This window comes from Scyliorhinus torazame, chromosome 6 (genome assembly GCF_047496885.1).
Source record: "Scyliorhinus torazame isolate Kashiwa2021f chromosome 6, sScyTor2.1, whole genome shotgun sequence".
Classification (NCBI taxonomy): domain Eukaryota; kingdom Metazoa; phylum Chordata; class Chondrichthyes; order Carcharhiniformes; family Scyliorhinidae; genus Scyliorhinus; species Scyliorhinus torazame.
Genome location: NC_092712.1, coordinates 224,352,765 through 224,370,848, shown reverse-complemented (window position 1 = coordinate 224,370,848; position 18,084 = coordinate 224,352,765). Strand labels below are relative to the sequence as shown.

At 51.3% G+C, this 18,084-nt stretch overlaps 1 protein-coding gene across 1 annotated transcript in view; it reads right to left on the bottom strand.

Annotated features, from left to right (window-relative positions):
- The window catches only part of dnah5 (dynein, axonemal, heavy chain 5), a 521,599-nt gene that overhangs the window by 382,628 nt on the left and 120,887 nt on the right, over nucleotides 1-18,084 (bottom strand). The window contains exons 11-13 of the mRNA XM_072509474.1: nucleotides 11,602-11,817; nucleotides 10,196-10,303; nucleotides 4,416-4,501 (exon numbers count right to left, since the gene is read on the bottom strand). Coding sequence (XP_072365575.1) covers nucleotides 4,416-4,501; nucleotides 10,196-10,303; nucleotides 11,602-11,817 — 410 coding nt within the window. The remainder of the gene's footprint in view (nucleotides 1-4,415; nucleotides 4,502-10,195; nucleotides 10,304-11,601; nucleotides 11,818-18,084) is intronic.

Genomic DNA, 18,084 nt, shown 5'->3' with positions numbered 1-18,084 from the left:
AGGCGGCGGGTCTGATTCTATCCAGCCCTGCATCCCCAGAATGAAAACATGATATGTGAAGGCCCTTTTAAAGGTGTCGGGTTGGCTGAGTTGGGAAGTTCCCGACTTTAGCTTCCTGCCTTTCTGGCGGAAATCTGGCCCCAAGATCCGAAAGCTGCAAAACTGTCCAAGTGACTTGTCCCAAGGATGTGTTTTCACTGCTTTGAAGGTGAATTTCAAAACTTTGCAGATCGATTCTGCTTGAGACTTTTTCTCCCCTTTGAAACAACATTTCCCTGATGTCAGCCTTCACAGCAGCATGGGGGTGGGGTGAGCGGGGGAGGAGCATTTACCCATCTAGATTTACCTTGGACCCCTGATGAGGAACACCAACACCGCCAGCAGCAGCATGAGCAGCACCAGCAGAAGTAGCTGTAGCCTTCGCCTCAATCACCTGCCACCCCAAAGGATAAAGGGCACAAGCTCCAGGAGGAAATACCCAAACACGGAGTATACTAGCACAGCCTTTGGTTTCTTATTATAATTTCAGGAGGCTCAGACTTTCCCAGCAGGCGGTTGTGGACATTTCGGCCTCCTAGAAGAAGACCCCATGCCAAGTGGATCAGTGGGTGGGCAGGCATTGCATATGGCAGTCATGGTCACCATAGCACTTAATATCTCCACTTCCTTCAAGGAAGCTGCAGCAGTTATTTGCAGAATCTGCTGCTCATATGTGCATCTCCCTAGAAATAAATGGTTGGGAATTATGTGCATTTAATCATGGATGAGGCCATTCGGACTTGTAGCACAGGCAGGATTCCTACAGGTCCAAGGAGTCTTAAATTGCACACAGTTGGTTAATAAGGGAACATCGGATCACCCATCAGAATTCCTCAACCTAAACACAAACATCAAAAGATCATCGTGCTTGTCTGTGCAAGATACCAGAGAGCTGACATGATGCCTTCATCCTGGACCGGTCAAGTCTTGCTGAGTATTGCTGAACAAAAGTGGTTTGTGTTGAAGCTTCTCATTTTGCACTCATCAGGACAGATGCTAAATTTAAAAGGGCAAAACAATTTATACTGTATCGGAAAAACAACCCGTGCTTGCAATACCCAAAACATAATGGCCGAGATTCTCCACTTGGGAAACTATTCCGCCGGAGGTGAATTGAAACAGATATGGAAATCAGGACACAATTCAGAAATTTGCATGGCGAGGAATAAGAGCATTTCGCGAGGGAATCCAGCTATCAGGCCACCATTTTGAGTGGGTGACCCAATAGTGCGGTCCCGGGGCCAACCACCACCCCCCCAGCATCACAAAGCAGCGCCCCCATCCACCCATATTGCAAAGCAGCCCCTCACCCCCACATCGCGATTCATTCCCCTTCCCCACATCGCGATTCGGCCCCTCACCGCCAGATTTTCTGGGTCCCTGCTTCCCCCAAGTATGGGGTGACCTGACCTGCCTGCCCCCCAAGACCCCGTTAAGAGGGAGACCGCCACAGAGACCCTCTAGATAGAGAAACCCCCCCCAGATAGAGAGACCCCCTAGATAGGGAGACTGCCCCCCCCAGAGATATTCAAAGAGAGTTAAGTGCTGTCAAGTTCCAGCTCCGCACTTCATAATCACTCGAGCGTGAAGGGGGGGGGGGGTTGGCATGCGCTTAACTCACTTTGATGTGGTTGATATTTGTAAACATTGTGGTCAGAGCACTTCGAGTTACTCATCCATGAAGGAAGATGAATGAAGCTGTGTTTGTGGAAGCTGTCAATCACAGCCCATTAAGAGAAATGAATGAATAGCTTGCAGCTAAAGTATCTGAAGGGTTTAAACACAGGTCACAGCTGTCTTCTTTCCAGAATGGACACGTGGTGTTTCCTCGGTCTGAGCCAGCAGGTGTATGCCCAGGTGAGTATTATAGCAGTAGCATTTTTCACTGCTCCTTTCTGGATTGCTCTAGAAAAAGGTCTCTTTTCTGGGATGTATCGGGGGGGGGGGCGGTCTCTGCTGGGGTCTTCCTATCTAGACGGTGTCTGCAGGTGTGGGGGGGGTTCTCCCGATCTAAGGGGTGTCTCCTGTTTTAGGGGGTGTCTGGGGGGCCGTGGGGGGTTCCAGGTAGGGGAGGGGTTGGCAGGTCATGCATTGCGGAGGGGAGGGTGATGCTCAGGCAGATTTTGGGGGTAACTAAGGGGTTACCCCTTGGCCCACGTCAGGGCCATGCTGGTAAATACCAGTAGTGATCCGCGGCAGAGGTCCAGAGAATCACGAGGGCCTGGAGACTCTGGTACCAGACTCGCTAAGAGGATGCAAATGGGTTATTTGTACCCAATTGCATTCATTAGCAGCCTTCCTCTGCCACAAAGCCCTTTCCCACCGTCAGCGGGGGGCCAGAGCATAGTGGTCAGTTCGGCGCCCGGCATGAACCTCGATTGCGGCCAGAAGCCCAATTCTCCACCCGATCGTGATCCTCGTCGCAGGGCAGAGAATCCAGCCCAATATCTAACTTTAGATGTGATTTTGTGAGGCGGAATTTGCTGAGTAATCCACAGTGTGAAAGAATTAAATAAATAATTAATTTGATATTATGAGTAGGGCTCGCAGTGTAGCTAATTGGCGCTTGCTAGGAGCTACACATATTCTTATGCAAGGACTTATCCTCTGCAGGCAAAATAAATATGAATATGGGCAGCACGATAGCACAGTGGATAGCATTGTGGCTTCATAGCGCCAGGGTCCCAGGTTCGATTCCCCGCTGGGTCACTGTCTGTGCGGAGTCTGCACGTTCTCCCCGTGCCTGCGTGGGTTTCCTCTGGGTGCTCCGGTTTCCTCCCACAGTCCAAAGATGTGCGCGTTAGTGTCCAAAAAGGTTAGGCGTGGTTATTGGGTTACAGGGATAGGGTGGAAGTGAGGGCTTATGTGGGTCGATGCAGACTCGATGGTCCGAATGGCCTCCTTCTGCACTGTATGTTCTATGTTCTATAGCACCCTCTTTGAATAACGAAAGCACGGGGGACAATAGCTCTGTGGTGCATTCGCCATGGCAACATCTCGATCAACCAGGGCCAACTTGCCAACAAATCAGTACTCCTTTTCTCAGCAGTATAAATTGTTGTTCCATTTAAAATTTGGCATTTTTACACTTGGCCTGATGAGTGCAAGATGAAAAGCTTTGATAGCATGTCTTTCAGCAATATACTTAAGTCCCGCAAGCGGAGTCAGTGGATGATTACCCCTTCCCTTAATGTTCTACAGCATTATCATCGTTGAGTCTCCCACTAGCATCCAGCGGTCATCATTACCATTAAGATAGCTGGACCAACCATTATGGTGACAGGAACAGATCAGGAGTTGGGAACAGTGCAATGAGCAACTCACCACTCGACTCCTCAAAGGCTGTTCACCACCTGCAAGGTGCAAGTCACAAATTTGATGGAGTATTCTACACAAGCCTGGATGAGTGCAGCTCCAACAACATTCAAGGAGTACAATACCATCCAGGACAAAACAGCTTGCTTGATCGGCACCCCATCAATCACATTAAAAATGAATTTCCTCCACCATTGGCACCCACTCTACAATATGCACTCACCAAAACACCTCTGACAGCAGCTTCCAAACCCGTGACCTCCACCACTTAGAAGAACAAGGGTAGCAGTTGTAAGGAAACACCACCACCTGCAAATTTCCCTTCAAGACATACAGCATCCTGACTTGGAACTGTGTTACCATTTTATCACTGTTCCTGAGTCAAAATCCCTCCCCTAACAACATTATGGGTGTAATTACACTACACGAGGGGACATGGCTTTAAATTGAGGGGAAATAGATATAAGACAGATGTCAGAGGTAGGTACTTTACTCAGAGAGTAGTAAGGGCGTGGGATGCCCTGCCTGCAACAGTAGTGGACTTGCCAACACTAAGGGCATTCAAATGGTCATTGGATAGACATATGGACAATAAGGGAATAGTGTAGATGGGCTTTAGAGTGGTTTCACAGGTCGGCGCAACATCGAGGGCCGAAGGGCCTGTACTGCGCTGTAATTTTCTATGTTCTACATTGAATGCAATGGTAAGAAAGCAGCTCGCCACCGCCTTCTCAAGGGCAATTAAAGATAGGCAATAAATGAAAACCTTGCCCCAATCCTATGACTGAATAAATCACCAACCATTCCAGCACACCCTGACCCCACTTCTGGGACTTAGTTTCAGTCTGCAGAATATTCATTCTCATAAACTGGCCAAGGTGGCTGTAGATCACAGGAGGTGTTACTAACTCACACAAATAATTAAAATGCAATTCAATGCCATCTTTTTTGCCCATGCATGGCCATTCATATCAGCTCCAACAATAAGGCAAATGTTGTGCCTTCATGGTTTTGAAAGAGCACAAATCCCTACGAAGAGGTACTGTAGCACATCACTTTACCTTTCAAACTTCTTCAGTAATGTCAGAGCTCGCTCTGTATTCTGTATCTTTTCAATGCTGTTTTCAATAAACATCCTTAGCTGGGACTGTGTAATAATAAGAATATTGAAATTCAAATTTTAATACTAAATGTGAATAATTTGAAAACACTCAAAACCTCATTGTTACTTATCAATGAAAATTAATGAAACTATAGGATGTGCACCTACAAATAGTGATCACGAGATTGCCGTAAGTGTCTGGCATTTATATGTTTAAATATAAATTATAGATCCACAATATCATTTCAACAAATTTAATTATCAGCAGTCTGTTTTTTTCCCTCCCGTGAGCTCCATATTGAAAATACATCCAACACATCCCCAATACAAAGCACAGATGGGAAAAATAGTTTTGTCCTACAGCGTACTGTTACACCAATCATACCACTTCATTAAAAAAATTCACATTAAAAAAATGGCCCAAACTGGTCCGTGCCAACCAAAAAGCCCATCTAGCTAACCTCATTTGCCTGCATTTGGTTCAAATCCCTCTGAACCTTTCCTATCCATGTATCTGTCAAAATGCCTTATTGCTGAAGAAAAAAATTAGAACAGCTCAAACTGTCACAGTATGTCTATCAAAATAAGTAAACTGACTTATAAGACAAAAGACAAACAATACTCAGTGAGTTTAAAGAGTAAGAAAAATAGAAAGCCATGTGAGCAAACCTTTGAGGAACTTGTCCAACTTAAACAGTGCTCTGAGAGAAATATGCAATTTGTTTACTACTCTAGACCAGCGTTTCCCAAACTGGGTTCAATGGACTCATCCAGGCGTTCCCCGGTAAATCTGACTGTTTTAAGTTTGAAATAAGCTGTTGTTCCAGAGTGTCAAAAGGTGGTTTTTGCACAGTGTTGGCTACTAAGTCTATCAGCACCAATGAACCAAAAGGCCAGCAGGACGAGCTGGAAATAGCTGCAAAGTCAGTATTGAAAGTCAAAGACAAGGACGAGAGCAAAGGTGACCAGACAGCAGAGCAGGTGGTGGGGCTATGTAGGCCACAGCCAGGAGGCAGGAGGGGAAACCGACACGGAGTCCAGGGTGGGTGACTGAGAGGTGTGAGAGTGGGTCGGTGACTGAGAGGTGTGAGAGAGAGAGGTGTGTATGTGTGTGTGTGTGTGTGTGTGTGTGTGTGTATATGATGGAGAGGTTGGACTGTTTGAGAGAGAGAGAGAGGGAGAAGTGAATTTGCGTGAGAGGGAGAGGTGAATGTGTGTGAGAGAGGGAGAGGCGAATTTGTGAAAGAGAGAGAGAGGTGAATTTGTGTGTGAGAGGGAGAGGTGAATTTGTGAGAGAGAGAGAGAAGTGAATTTGTGTGAGAGGGAGAGGTGAATTTGTGTGAGAGAGAGGAAGAGGTGAATTTGAGAGAGAGAGGGAGAGGTGAATTTGCGTGAGGGGGTGCAGTACCCTCAATAACGACACAAGAGTGTGGAATGGTAAATGAAGGCTTTAATAAGCAGAGAACTATCCAGTTCTCGAGACGTGTGCTTACTGAGTGCCGCCTACAAGGCGCCACCTTATATACGGCTCCCTGGTGGGCGGAGCAGGAGGCGGAGTTCCCCAGGGTTCCAAACCCGGTCTTAAAGGGGCATCACCTACATGGTGTTAAGGGTACAGTAACCATTCATCACATTCACCCCCTGTTTAAAAAAACGCAAGTCCGTCGGGGGTGAAGTGGAATCACATGTCTATTCCTTTTGGCGGTCTGATCGCCCTCGTCGATCTTCTCAGCTCGGGCGGTGGTGCAGCGGACACGGACGTCTTTGGTGAGGGTACATCCGGGAGCACGGTGGTCGAAGCTTTCGTCCGGGTCGGGGTAGGGGGTCGGGGGGCAGGGGGAATAGCTGGGGAAATAGCTAGGGCTGGGGGTAGCAGCGCCGGGGGAGTGTGGAGGGGGGGGGGGGGCGCGGTCGGTGTTTACTGACGGAGTGGGGGTCCCCGGGGGGGGGGCATCAGTGGGGGAACCAGTGGGTGCCAGGTCCGGCAGGGAAACCGCGAGGGGGGGTGCGTCAGTAGTGGGGGAACCAGCGGGTGCCAGATCCCGGAGGGAAACCGTGTCTTGCCTGCCGTCGGGGTGCTCGACGTAGGAGTATCGGGGGTTCGCATGTCGCAGTCAGACCCGCTCGACCAGGGGGTCCGTTTTATGGCTCCTTGCGTGCCTCCGGAGAAGAACAGGTTCCGGGGTCGTCAGCCAAGGTGGAAGCGAGACCCCGGAGGTGGACCACCTGGGGAAGACAAACAAGCGGTCGTGAAGTGTCTCATTCATGGCCGTGCAGAGGAGCGACCTAATGGAGTGGAAGGCATCGGGTAGGACCTCCTGCCAGCGGGTGGTTGGGAGACTTCTCGACCGTAGGGCCAGAAGGACAGCCTCCCAAACTGTCACGTTCTCCCTCTCCACCTGCCCATTTCCCCGTGGGTTATAACTGGTCGTTCTGCTCGAGGCGATGCCCTTGCTGAGCAGATACTGACGCAGCTCATCGCTCATGAACGATGTACCCCGGTTGCTGTGGATATAAGCGGGGAAACCAAACAGGGTGAAGGTGCTGTGCAGCGCCTTTACCACGGTGGCCGAGGTCATGTCGGGACAGGGAACGGAGAATGGGAAGCAGGAGAACTTGTCGATGGCGGTTCGGACGTAGGTATTGCGGTTGGTGGACGGGAAGGACCTTTGAAGTCCACGCTTAGTCGCTCAAAGGGTCCCGAGGCCTTTAAAAGGCGAGCCTTGTCTGGCTGGTAGAAGTGCGGTTTGCAATCCGTGCAGATCTGGCAGGCCCTGGTCATGGCCTTGACCTCCTTGGTGGAGTAAGGTAGGTTGCGGGACTTGATAAAGTGGGCGAGCCGGGTAACCCCCGGGTGACAAAGGTCATCGTGCATAGCCCACAGGTGATCCTCCTGCGCGTTGCGCACGTGCCGCGGGACAGGGCATCTGGGGGCTCGTTGTGCTCCCCAGGATACTTAATATCGAATGGGTAGGTGGAGAGCTCAATCCTCCACCTCAAGATTTTATCAATTTTAATTTTGTCCCGTTCTGCATTATCAAAAAGGAAGGCTACCGACCATTGGTCGGGAACGAGGGTGAACCTCCTACCGGCTAGGTAGTGCCTCCAGTGTCGCACAGCCTCCACAATGGCTTGACCCTCCTTTTCGACTACGGAGTGACGAATCTCGGAGGTGGTGAGGGTCCAGGAGAAGAATGCTACTGGTCTGCCTGCCTGGTTGAGGGTAGGAGCCAGGGCGATGTCTGACGCACCGCTCTCTACCTGGAAAGGGATGGTTTCGTCCACCGCGTGCATAGCGGCCTTGCTAATGTCGGCCTTGATGCGACTGACAGCCGACCGGGCCTCAGCCGTCAGGGGAAATGTCGTGGTCTTTATGAGTGGGTGGGCTTTGTCCGCATATCTGGGGACCCACTGAGCGTAATAGGAGAAAAGCCCCAAGCACCGTTTGAGGGCCTTGAGGCTACGGGGGAGGGGAAGTTCCTTAAGGGGGCGCATGCGGTCGGGGATGGACCTAGGACCCCGTTTTCCACGACGTAGCCGAGGATGGCTTGTCGGGTTGTGTGGAAAACGCATTTTTCCATGTTGTAGGTCAGGTTGAGGGCTCGGGTGGTCTGGAGGAACTTTTCAAGGTTCGCGTCATGGTCCTCCTGATCATGGCCGCAGATGGTGACATTGTCCAAGTACGGGTAAGTCGCCCGCAGGCCGTACTGGTCCACCATTTGGTCCATCGCCCTCTGGAAGACGGAGACCCCATTTGTGACGCCGAAGAGGACCCTGAGGAAGTGGAAGAGCCGGCTGGCTGCTTCGAAAGCAGTATAGAGACGGTCTTTCGGTCGGATAGGGAGCTGGTGGTAGGCGGATTTGAGGTCAACAGTGGAGAATACACGGTATTGAACGATCCGATTGACCATTTCTGCTATGCGGGGAAGGGGGTACGCATCGAGCTGCGTGAATCGGTTTATGGTCTGGCTGTAGTCCAAGACCATCCGTTTTATTTCCCCGGACCATACTACCAACACTTGTGCTCTCCAGGGGCTGTTGCTAGCCTCGATCACCCCCTCTTCCAGTAAACGCTGGACCTCTGACTTGATAAAAGTCATATCTTGGGCACTGTACCGCCGGCTCCTGGTGGCGACGGGCTTACAGTCGGGGGTGAGGTTCGCGAATAGTGAGGGGGGTGCAATTTTCAGTGTTGCAAGGCTGCATACCGTGAGGGGGGGGGGGAAAAGAGTCCGCCGAACTTCAGGGTCAGGCTTCGGTGGCTGCATTGGAAATCCAGACTGAGCAGCAGGGGGGCGCAGAGGTGAGTTTGAAACGAGCGTATTTGGCGCCCTGGATCGCGAGATCCGCAGTACAATATCCCTTGAATTGGACCGAGTGGGACCCGGAGATCAGGGCTATGGTCTGTGAAGCAGGATCGGTGCGCAAGGAGCAGCGCCTTACCGTTTCTCAGTGGATAAAGCTCTCCGTGCTCCCGGAGTTGAAGAGGCAGGGAGTGTCGCGCCCGTTGATCTGGACCTGCATCATGGAATTCTGCAGGTGCTTTGGCCGCGATTGGTCGAGAGTGATCACTCCCAGTTGCGGGTAGTACGAGTCCTCAGCCGAGTCGGATTCACAAAATGGCCGCCGCTGTCGGTCGCACGTTTCGGGTCTAGAAGATGGCCGCTGCCAAGATGGCCGCTTCCATGACTCGCAAGAGGCCGACGACGCGTCAGAAAGGGGTGTGCCCGGCCGGAGCGCAGCCGCATTGCGGGGCCTGCGAGCTCGATTTTCGAGCCTGGTGAGCTTTTTGTTTCTGGGCCTTAGGCTTGGCCAGACAGACCCTCACGAAATGCCCTTTCTTTCCGCAGTCGCTGCAGATGGCGGATCGGGCTGGGCAGCGTTGACATGGATGCTGGCCCTGCCCACAGAAATAGCACGGTGCCCCCCCGCTCTGGGCGGGTCGGTGCGCGGCACAGGCCTGTAGTGTAGCCGAGTCTGGGGAAGTCGGAGGGGGGCTCACAGGGTCCGAGGGGTACGTGCCTAGGTTGTGGCGGGCCACTTCCAGTGAGGTGGCGAGCGTTACCGTGTCCTGAAGGTCTTTAGCTCCATTTTCGAGGCTTCGCTGCCTGATATAGGTCGAACGGATGCCGGACACGAATGCGTCTCGCATGTGCAGGTTCATGTGGACGTCCCCAGTCACATCCTGGCGGTTGCAGTTCCTGGCGAGCGTGGTGAGCGTTTCCACATACTCGTCTAGCGTTTCCCCTGAGCGCTGCCGGCAGGTAGAGAGCAGGTGCAGTGCATGTACCTCATTTATGGGTTTGACAAAACGCTCTTGCAGGATCTCGATCGCCTCATCATGTGGTCGCCTTCTCGATCATGGCGGAGATTCTATGGCTCACCCGGCCGTGGAGTAGGCGCAGTGGGTTAGCCCTGTTGCCTCACGGCGCCGAGGTTCCAGGTTCGATCCCGGCTCTGGGTCACTGTCCGTGTGGAGTTTGCACATTCTCCCCGTATTTGCGTGGGTTTCGCCCCCACAACCAAAAGATGTGCAGGGTAGGCCACTCTAAATTGCCCTTAATTGGAAAAATGAATTGGGTACTCTAAATTTATTTAAAAACAACAAATTTTTAAAAAGAAAGGTTTGGGAAACCCTGATCAAGACTACTATAATTTGGAAACAACAACCAAAGAAGCAAGTTAATTGCTTCCTATAAAATAGTCCTGGCATTAACAATATAAATTATAGACACTTACATGTACATCGTCAGTTTGCTTAGAAAACTCCTCATAATCTTGATCAAAATCAGTTTTTCTCTGATCTAGGAAGTTGTACTGTTTTTTCTTCAAAGTAATTACAATACTCTGGAACAGTACCAAACAATGAACATTATTAAAGGCATTGCCATATCGGATTCATTCAACCCTCCAAAGATAACATTTTTATGTCTTATCTATTTCTTCATGTGAGCTCTGCGAAGCAAAATCTTCTGAGTTTAAGATGAACCTCAATTAGTTGTACTTTCATAGAGTTCCTCTGTCTTTTGGGAAGGCAAAGCTAACTCATAAATAATGTCTACAGATATCTATATTTCCATGGATCTATTTGGTGCAGTTGGTTTCCTGCAAGAAAACTTTGACATGTACTCATAAGTTATATACAACAGGACACTCCCTTTTTGCAGGCCAGCAAAGTCATATTGGAACCATGCTAACTCCAGGAGATTAAGGGTGACATGAAAAGAAGGTCTGAAGGTGACAAAATATTTGTCTTTTTGTTTCAATTAAAGAGCTGCTTTGTATTTTTTCCTCTTCGATAACAACCTAGCAACGCACGATTCCTTGACTGAGAGATTGAACAGCCGACTGATACGGTGACCCCTAGTAATGTTATCTTGTAACTGGAGCACAAAAGCAGATATTGCCCTCCAATTGTGGGGAGTGTCTGACTACTTGAGGGTGGCACAGTGGTTAGCACTGCTGCATCACAGTGCCAGGGACCCAGGTTCAATTCTGGTCTCTGTCTGTGTGGAGTTTGTACGTTCTCCCCATGTTCGCATGCATTTCCTCCGGCTATTCCGGTTTCCTCCCACAGTCCAAAGATATACAGGTTAGTTGGATTGGCCATGCTAAAGTGCCCCTTAGCGTCCAGGGATGTGCAGGTTAGGTGCTGGGTTACTGGATAGGGCAGGGTGGACAGGGGAGTGTAAATGGGTAGAGTGCTCATTCAAAGGGTCGGTGTAGACTCGATGGGCCAAATGGCCTCCTACTTCACCATAGGGGTTCTATGTTTCTACTTACAGCAACCCGACACTCACAATTCTCCCGATCCCTTCCCCCACCTCTTCCCACACTCCTCAGATCCCTTCTGCCACCTCTTCCCACACTCCCCGTATCCCATCTATTCCCGTGCCCCCCGGATCCCTGATCCTATCTCTTCCCACTCTCCGCAGATCCCCCATCCTACCTCTTCCCACACTCCCCATATCCCCTATCACACTTCTTCCCACACTATATGGTTAAACCTGATAACTCACTGTAAGGAATCAGAGATACTGTACGGTCTTCACCACGTTTGGAGAATGGAACTAATAATTTCATTGTCATAACAAAATTATTTCCTGAAGGACTTTCTTTATCTACACCTAGTTTCAAGACAGTACCTGAAATTTAGCAGCCAACACTTCCAATCCTTCAATCTTGGAGTCCTGGAGAGCAGAGTATGCAGTTACAGTGCCAAACATAGCAATAATTTTATTCAGGCGTCTTTGAAATGTATCAAATTTGCCGAAGATATACATCTCACTGAAATCAAACTGTCTTTCTGCTGGGTTTTGTTCAAGTTTCTGCTTTGTTTTATGAAAACAGCGTTGATATTCCTGAAAAATGCAAAATACATCTTTAAACAGGTTGAATTTGAAAATACAAATTACCTTCAGTATTCGAAACATACAGAAAATAAATGACTTTATATGTCAGGTGATGAGATATCTAGAATGGAATTGTCCTACCTTCTGATTATAGTTTCGACATCTAACAAAATAGGAATAATGCAACACCTATAGAGTTAATCCTGCAAGTACGAACGTCCAGTAAATCAGGACTGTGAAATGGTGGTAAGTTTCTGGTTTTGGATGCATAGGGTGCAAAATTCACCTGCAGCTTTGGTATTATGAGTGCTGTTTTTGTTCCAAAATGGCATCTGTATTGAACATGCAAACGAGCTTCCAGTGCAGTTCGTACAAGATGGAATTTTGGGAAGATCAGTTGCACGGCATTAGGAGCACGTGCAGAAGTAATGCACAGTAGGCAGATTGTGACCTCGGTCAATGCCTAACATTGATTTGAAGCCAATCTCATCATTTTTGATCCCTTCAATCTAGTTATGCCCCTTCTTAACATCACACAGCTAAACACGTTCAGTAGCAGGAAGGACCCCACACAAGTGAAAAAGGAATCGTCAACCACTCTCAGCTCAGATTAATTTCTGATGGTTCTGTCTGAGTTTATAATGTTCCAGAGTTGCTAAATGTGGTGGTATGTATTAGGGGTAATACGGTACACCACGTGTCGACAGGCTATTGGTGGAGGGATGCCAGGTCCTGATAGGATCTGCCACCTACTGGACTCCACCCAGAAATGCCGGTATAAGAACCCAGCTTTTCCCTCAATTTCCCTCAGCAGCTGCATTCTGTAACCACGCTGCTGGGGATAAAGTTCTGCTTAATAAAGCCTTCAATTGACATTACCTCAACCTGCCTCGCGTCATATTGACGGTGCTACAATTTATTAAGCAGAATTTAAATTGAAGAAAACGACGTGGGAACATGGAGCTCCGAATCACCCCGGAGTGCCTGCGCATCGCACCCCAAGCAGCTAACTCAACATCATTTTCAAGCACTGGCTGGCATGCTTTGAGGGCTACCTCCAAACGGCCTCCGGCACACCGACAGACGAACAAAAGATGCAGGTCCTCTATTCCAGGGTGAGTCCTGATGTCTACTCCCTTATCGAGGACGAGGATGGTTTCACCGGTGCCATCGCCGCGCTGAAGGATATCTACATCCGGCCCGCCAACCAGGTTTTTGCTCGCTACCAGCTCGCCAAACGACGGCAATTTCCGGGGGAATCACTGGACGAGTTTTATAACGCCCTGCAGATCCTGGGTCGAAACTGCAACTGCCCGGCAGTAACAGCGAGTGAACACACAGAGCTCCTCGTCCGCGATGGGTATGTGGCAGGTTCGGCCTCTTCCCAGATCCGCCAGAGGCTTCTGGAGAAAGAATCTCTGGGACTTACAGAAGCTCGGGCCCTGGTGGCATCCCTCGATGTGGCCTCGCGTAACGCCCGCGCCTACGCCCCCGACCGCACTACAGCCCCTTGGGCTCCGTGGACCCCCACTGCGGTCGACTCTCCGACACCCCCCCCCCACCCCCGCAAACCTGCGCAGCCAAAACACCAGACCAACCGGGGGGGCCCCGCTGCTATTTTTGCGGCCAGCCGAAACACCCTCGGCAGCGCTGCCCGGCCTGCGCGGCTACCTGCAAAAGCTGCGGGAAGAAGGACCACTACGCGACGGTGTGCAAGTCCTGCGGGGTCGCTGCTAACTCCAGGGAAGAAACGGGACCACAGACCAAGCCCCCCCAGCGATCCACGTGCGACCAATGGACGCCGCCATTTTGGACCCTGGACGCCACGAGGGAGAGATGGGCGCCGCCATTTTGTCCACCCCCGACCGCGCTCGATCCGTGGTGCCGCCATCTTGGCTGAAGGACCCCGACACAGACGGCCACATACTGCCTGATTAAGATGCTCAACTTCAACAACCACATCTGGCTTCAACGACCCTCAACCAGTCGCGACCCCGGACGCTCCAGACTGCAACCACTACAGTCCTAGTGAATGGCTATGAGACGCCGTGTCTTATCGACTCTGGGAGCACGGAGAGCTTCATTCATCCGGACACGGTAAGGCGCTGTTCCCTCGCAATTCGGCCAAGCACCCAGAAAATTTTCCTGGCAGCGGGATCCCACTCCGTTCAGATCACGGGGTTCTGCATCGCTAACCTAACGGTGCAGGGGAGGGAGTTCCGAAATTACCGGCCGTATGTCCTCCCCCATCTCTGTGCGCCCACACTCCTAGGGTTGGACTTCCAATGCAACCTCCAGAGTTTAACATTTAAATTTGGCGGCCCTATACCCCCACTGACTGTCTGCGGCCTTGCGAACCTCAAGGTTGAACAGCCTTCCTTGTTTGCGAACCTCACCCCGGATTGCAAACCCGTCGCCACAAGGAGCAGACGGTACAGCGCCCAGGACCGAGCATTTATCCGGTCCGAAGGCCAGAGGCTGCTGAAGGAAAGCACCATCCAGGCTAGCAACAGTCCCTGGAGAGCCCAGGTGGTAGTCGTTAAGACCGGGGAGAAACAGAGGATGGTCATCGACTATAGTCAGACCATCAACAGGTACACTCAGCTAAATGCGTACCCTCTCCCCCGCATATCCGACATGTCAATCGGATTGCACAGTACAAGGTCTTTTCCATCGTGGACCTCAAGTCCGCCTACCACCAGCTCCCCATCCGTCCCGGTGACCGCAACTATACTGCCTATGAAGCAGACTGGCGGTTATACCACTTTTTAAGGGTTCCATTCGGCGTCACGAACGGAGTCTCGGTCTTCCAACGAGAACTGGACCGAATGGTTGACCAGCACGGTTTACGGGCCACGTTCCCGTATCTCGACAACGTCACCATCTGCGGCCACGACCAGCAGGACCACGACGCCAATCTCCAAAAATTCCTCCAGACCGCTCACGCCCTGAACCTCACTTACAACAAAGAAAAATGCGTGTTCCGCACCGATTGTCTAGCCATCCTGGGCTACGTAATGCGTAATGGAGTGATAGGCCCCGACCCTGAACGCACGCGCCCCCTCATGGAGTTCCCTCTCCCCCACTGTGCCAAAGCCCTGAAACGTTGCCTGGGATTTTCTTATTACGCCCAATGGGTTCCACAATACGCCGACAAGACCCATGCGCTAATCCAGTCCGCTACTTTTCCCCTGTCGACAGAGGTATGCCAGGCCTTTAGCCACATCAAAGCGGATATCGCAAAGGCCACGATGCGCACCATCGACGAGTCCCTCCCCTTCCAGGTCGAGAGCGACGCATCGAATGTAGCTCTGGCGGCCACCCTCAACCAAGCAGGCAGACCCGTGGCCTTCTTCTCCCAAACCCTCCACACTTTAGAAATCCGCCACTCCTCAGTGGAAAAGGAGGCACAAGCAATAGTGGAAGCTGTGCGACACTGGAGGCATTACCTGGCCAGTAGGAGATTCACTCTCCTCACTGACCAACGGTCGGTTGCCTTCATGTTCGATAATGCACAGCGGGGCAAGATCAAGAACGACAAGATCTTGCGGTGGAGGGTCGAACTCTCCACCTTCAATTATGAGATCTTGTACCGTCCCGGAAAGCTGAACGAGCCATCCGATGCCCTATCTCACGGCACATGTGCCAATGTACAAGTGGACCGTCTACAAGCCCTCCACGAGGACCTCTGCCACCCGGGGGTCACTCGTTTCTACCACTTCCTTAAGGCCCGCAACCTCCCTTACTCCGTCGAGGACGTCCGAACAGTCACCAGAAACTGCCAGATCTGCGCTGAGTGCAAACTGCACTTTTTCAGGCCAGATAGAGCGCACCTGGTTAAGGCCTCTCGACCCTTTGAACGCCTCAGTTTGGATTTCAAAGGCCCCCTCCCCTCCTCCGATCGCAACGCGTACTTCCTGAACGTCGTTGACGAATACTCCCGTTTCCCTTTCGCCATCCCCTGCCCCGACATGACAGCGTCCACGGTCATTAAAGCCCTCGGTACCATTTTTACACTGTTTGGTTTCCCCGACTATATCCATAGCGACAGGGGGTCCTCCTTTATGAGTGACGAACTGCGTCAATTCCTGCTCAGCAGGGGCATAGCCTCGAGCAGGACGACCAGTTAAACCCCCGGGGGAACGGGCAGGTAGAAAGGGAGAATGGAACGGTCTGGAAGGCCGTCCTGCTGGCCCTCCGGTCTAGGAGTCTCCCAATTTCCCGCTGGCAGGAAGTTCTCCCGGATGCCCTTCACTCTATCCGGTCCCTGCTGTGCACCACCACGAATCAAACGCCTCACGAGCGCCTCCTCCTCTTTCCTAGGAAGTCCTCCTCTGGAACGCCACTTCCGACCTGGCCAGCAGCTCCGGAAACTATTCTGCTCCGGAAACATGTGCGGGCGCACAAGTCAGATCCGTTGGTGGAACGGGTGCATCTCCTTCATGCCAACCCGCAATACGCCTATGTGGAGTACCCCGATGGGCGACAGGACACGGTCTCCCTGTGAGATCTGGCGCCCGCCGGAGCTACCCACACCCCCCCAACGCCAATCACCACCTCCTCACTCCCGCCGGTTCATCCCGCAGCCACCCCCTTCCCGGGGGGTTCGGTTCTCCTCCCAGACCCGCCCAGGAGTAAGGACACAGGGGACAGCGCTACGCTCCCAGAGTCGACGGGACTCGAGCCAGCGCCATCACCACCACGCCCGAGACAATCGGAAAGGACGACCAGGACGCCCATCCGGCTCATCGAATCACTTTAACTCTCAACGTTTTCAGTTATTGTGTCTTGTTATAGTTATGGCATCATGCCGACCCTGTTTGGCCCGTTGGCCCAGTTTTCAGTTATTGTGTCTTGTTATAGTTATGGCATCATGCCGACTCTGTTTGGCCCGTTGGCCCAGTTGAAGCGATAATTTTGTGTTTTGTTCAAAGTTACGGCACAGTACCGACTCTGTAAACCCCTACCACCATGCGAACCACCATCCCGCCGGGTTCTTTTTCAACAAGGGGTGAATGTGGTGGTATGTATTAGGGGTAATACGGTACACCACGTGTCGACAGGCTATTGGTGGAGGGATGCCAGGTCCTGATAGGATCTGCCACCTACTGGACTCCACCCAGAAATGCCGGTATAAGAACCCAGCTTTTCCCTCCATTTCCCTCAGCAGCTACATTCTGTAACCACGCTGCTGGGGATAAAGTTCTGCTTAATAAAGCCTTCAATTGACATTACCTCAACCTGCCTCGCGTCATATTGACGGTGCTACACTAAGGATTCGAGAAGTTGACAGGATATGACATTGCACATGGTTTCTGTTTTGACTTCAAGAGTTCAAGGCAGATTGTTTGCTCCCAGTGGTAGGCACTGTAGTTAGCGAATACCTTGGCCTTCAGGTTCAGAGAGAGATCAAGTAGACGCAGCACTGAAGAGGACAAGTTGCTTACAAAGGGAGGAGGGAGAGGAAGGGAATAAGGTCTCGCAATAGGAGGCCTTAGTACACCAGAATCTTCCGGAAGAGATTCTCTTATCTCAACCTAAACCAGAAACAGTGTGTGCATGATCTCTGTTTTATGAAGGAAGCTCTCACAGAAATCTGCCACTTCTTGCAAGCAGACCTGCAGCCGGAGAGCAGGGCAAGGGCACTGTCCATTCCTCTGGCTGCGATTATGTCATTGCAATCCTGCCTGGCTAGAGCAGATGACATTAGTAAAAGTTCTCAGTTTGCCACAGAAGGGGAATTATTAATGCTCTTTGTGCTGGGAGATGGGAATACATTGTGTTCTCTCTGATCAAGCAGGTGGGACATGCAGATGGCTTTGTCAGAATAACAGGCTTTTCCATGCTGCAGGGTATCAGTGATTGCTCACATACAACTTTGCTGGAAGCACATCAAAATGCTGAGATATACTACAACTAAGGCAGCACGGTGGAGCAGTGGTTAGTCCTGCTGCCTCATGGCGCCGAGGTCCCAGGTTTGATCCCGGCTCTGGGTCACTGTGCGTGTGGAGTTTGCACATTCTCCCAGTGTTTGCGTGGGTTTCGCCCCCACAACCCAAAGATGTGCAGGCTAGGTGGATTGGCCATGCTAAATTGCCCATTAATTGGAAAAATAGAGGGGGGGGGGGGTCTTTGCGTCGGTGAGACCTTCCAGCCATCGTTAAATACTGGGGAGACCCATAACAGGGGCAACCACAGCTGCAGCCTGTCTGTCCTACCAAACTGACTGTGAGTAGCATCTAGCACATCAGAGGTGGAGGCAGCCGGTTGCTTTCC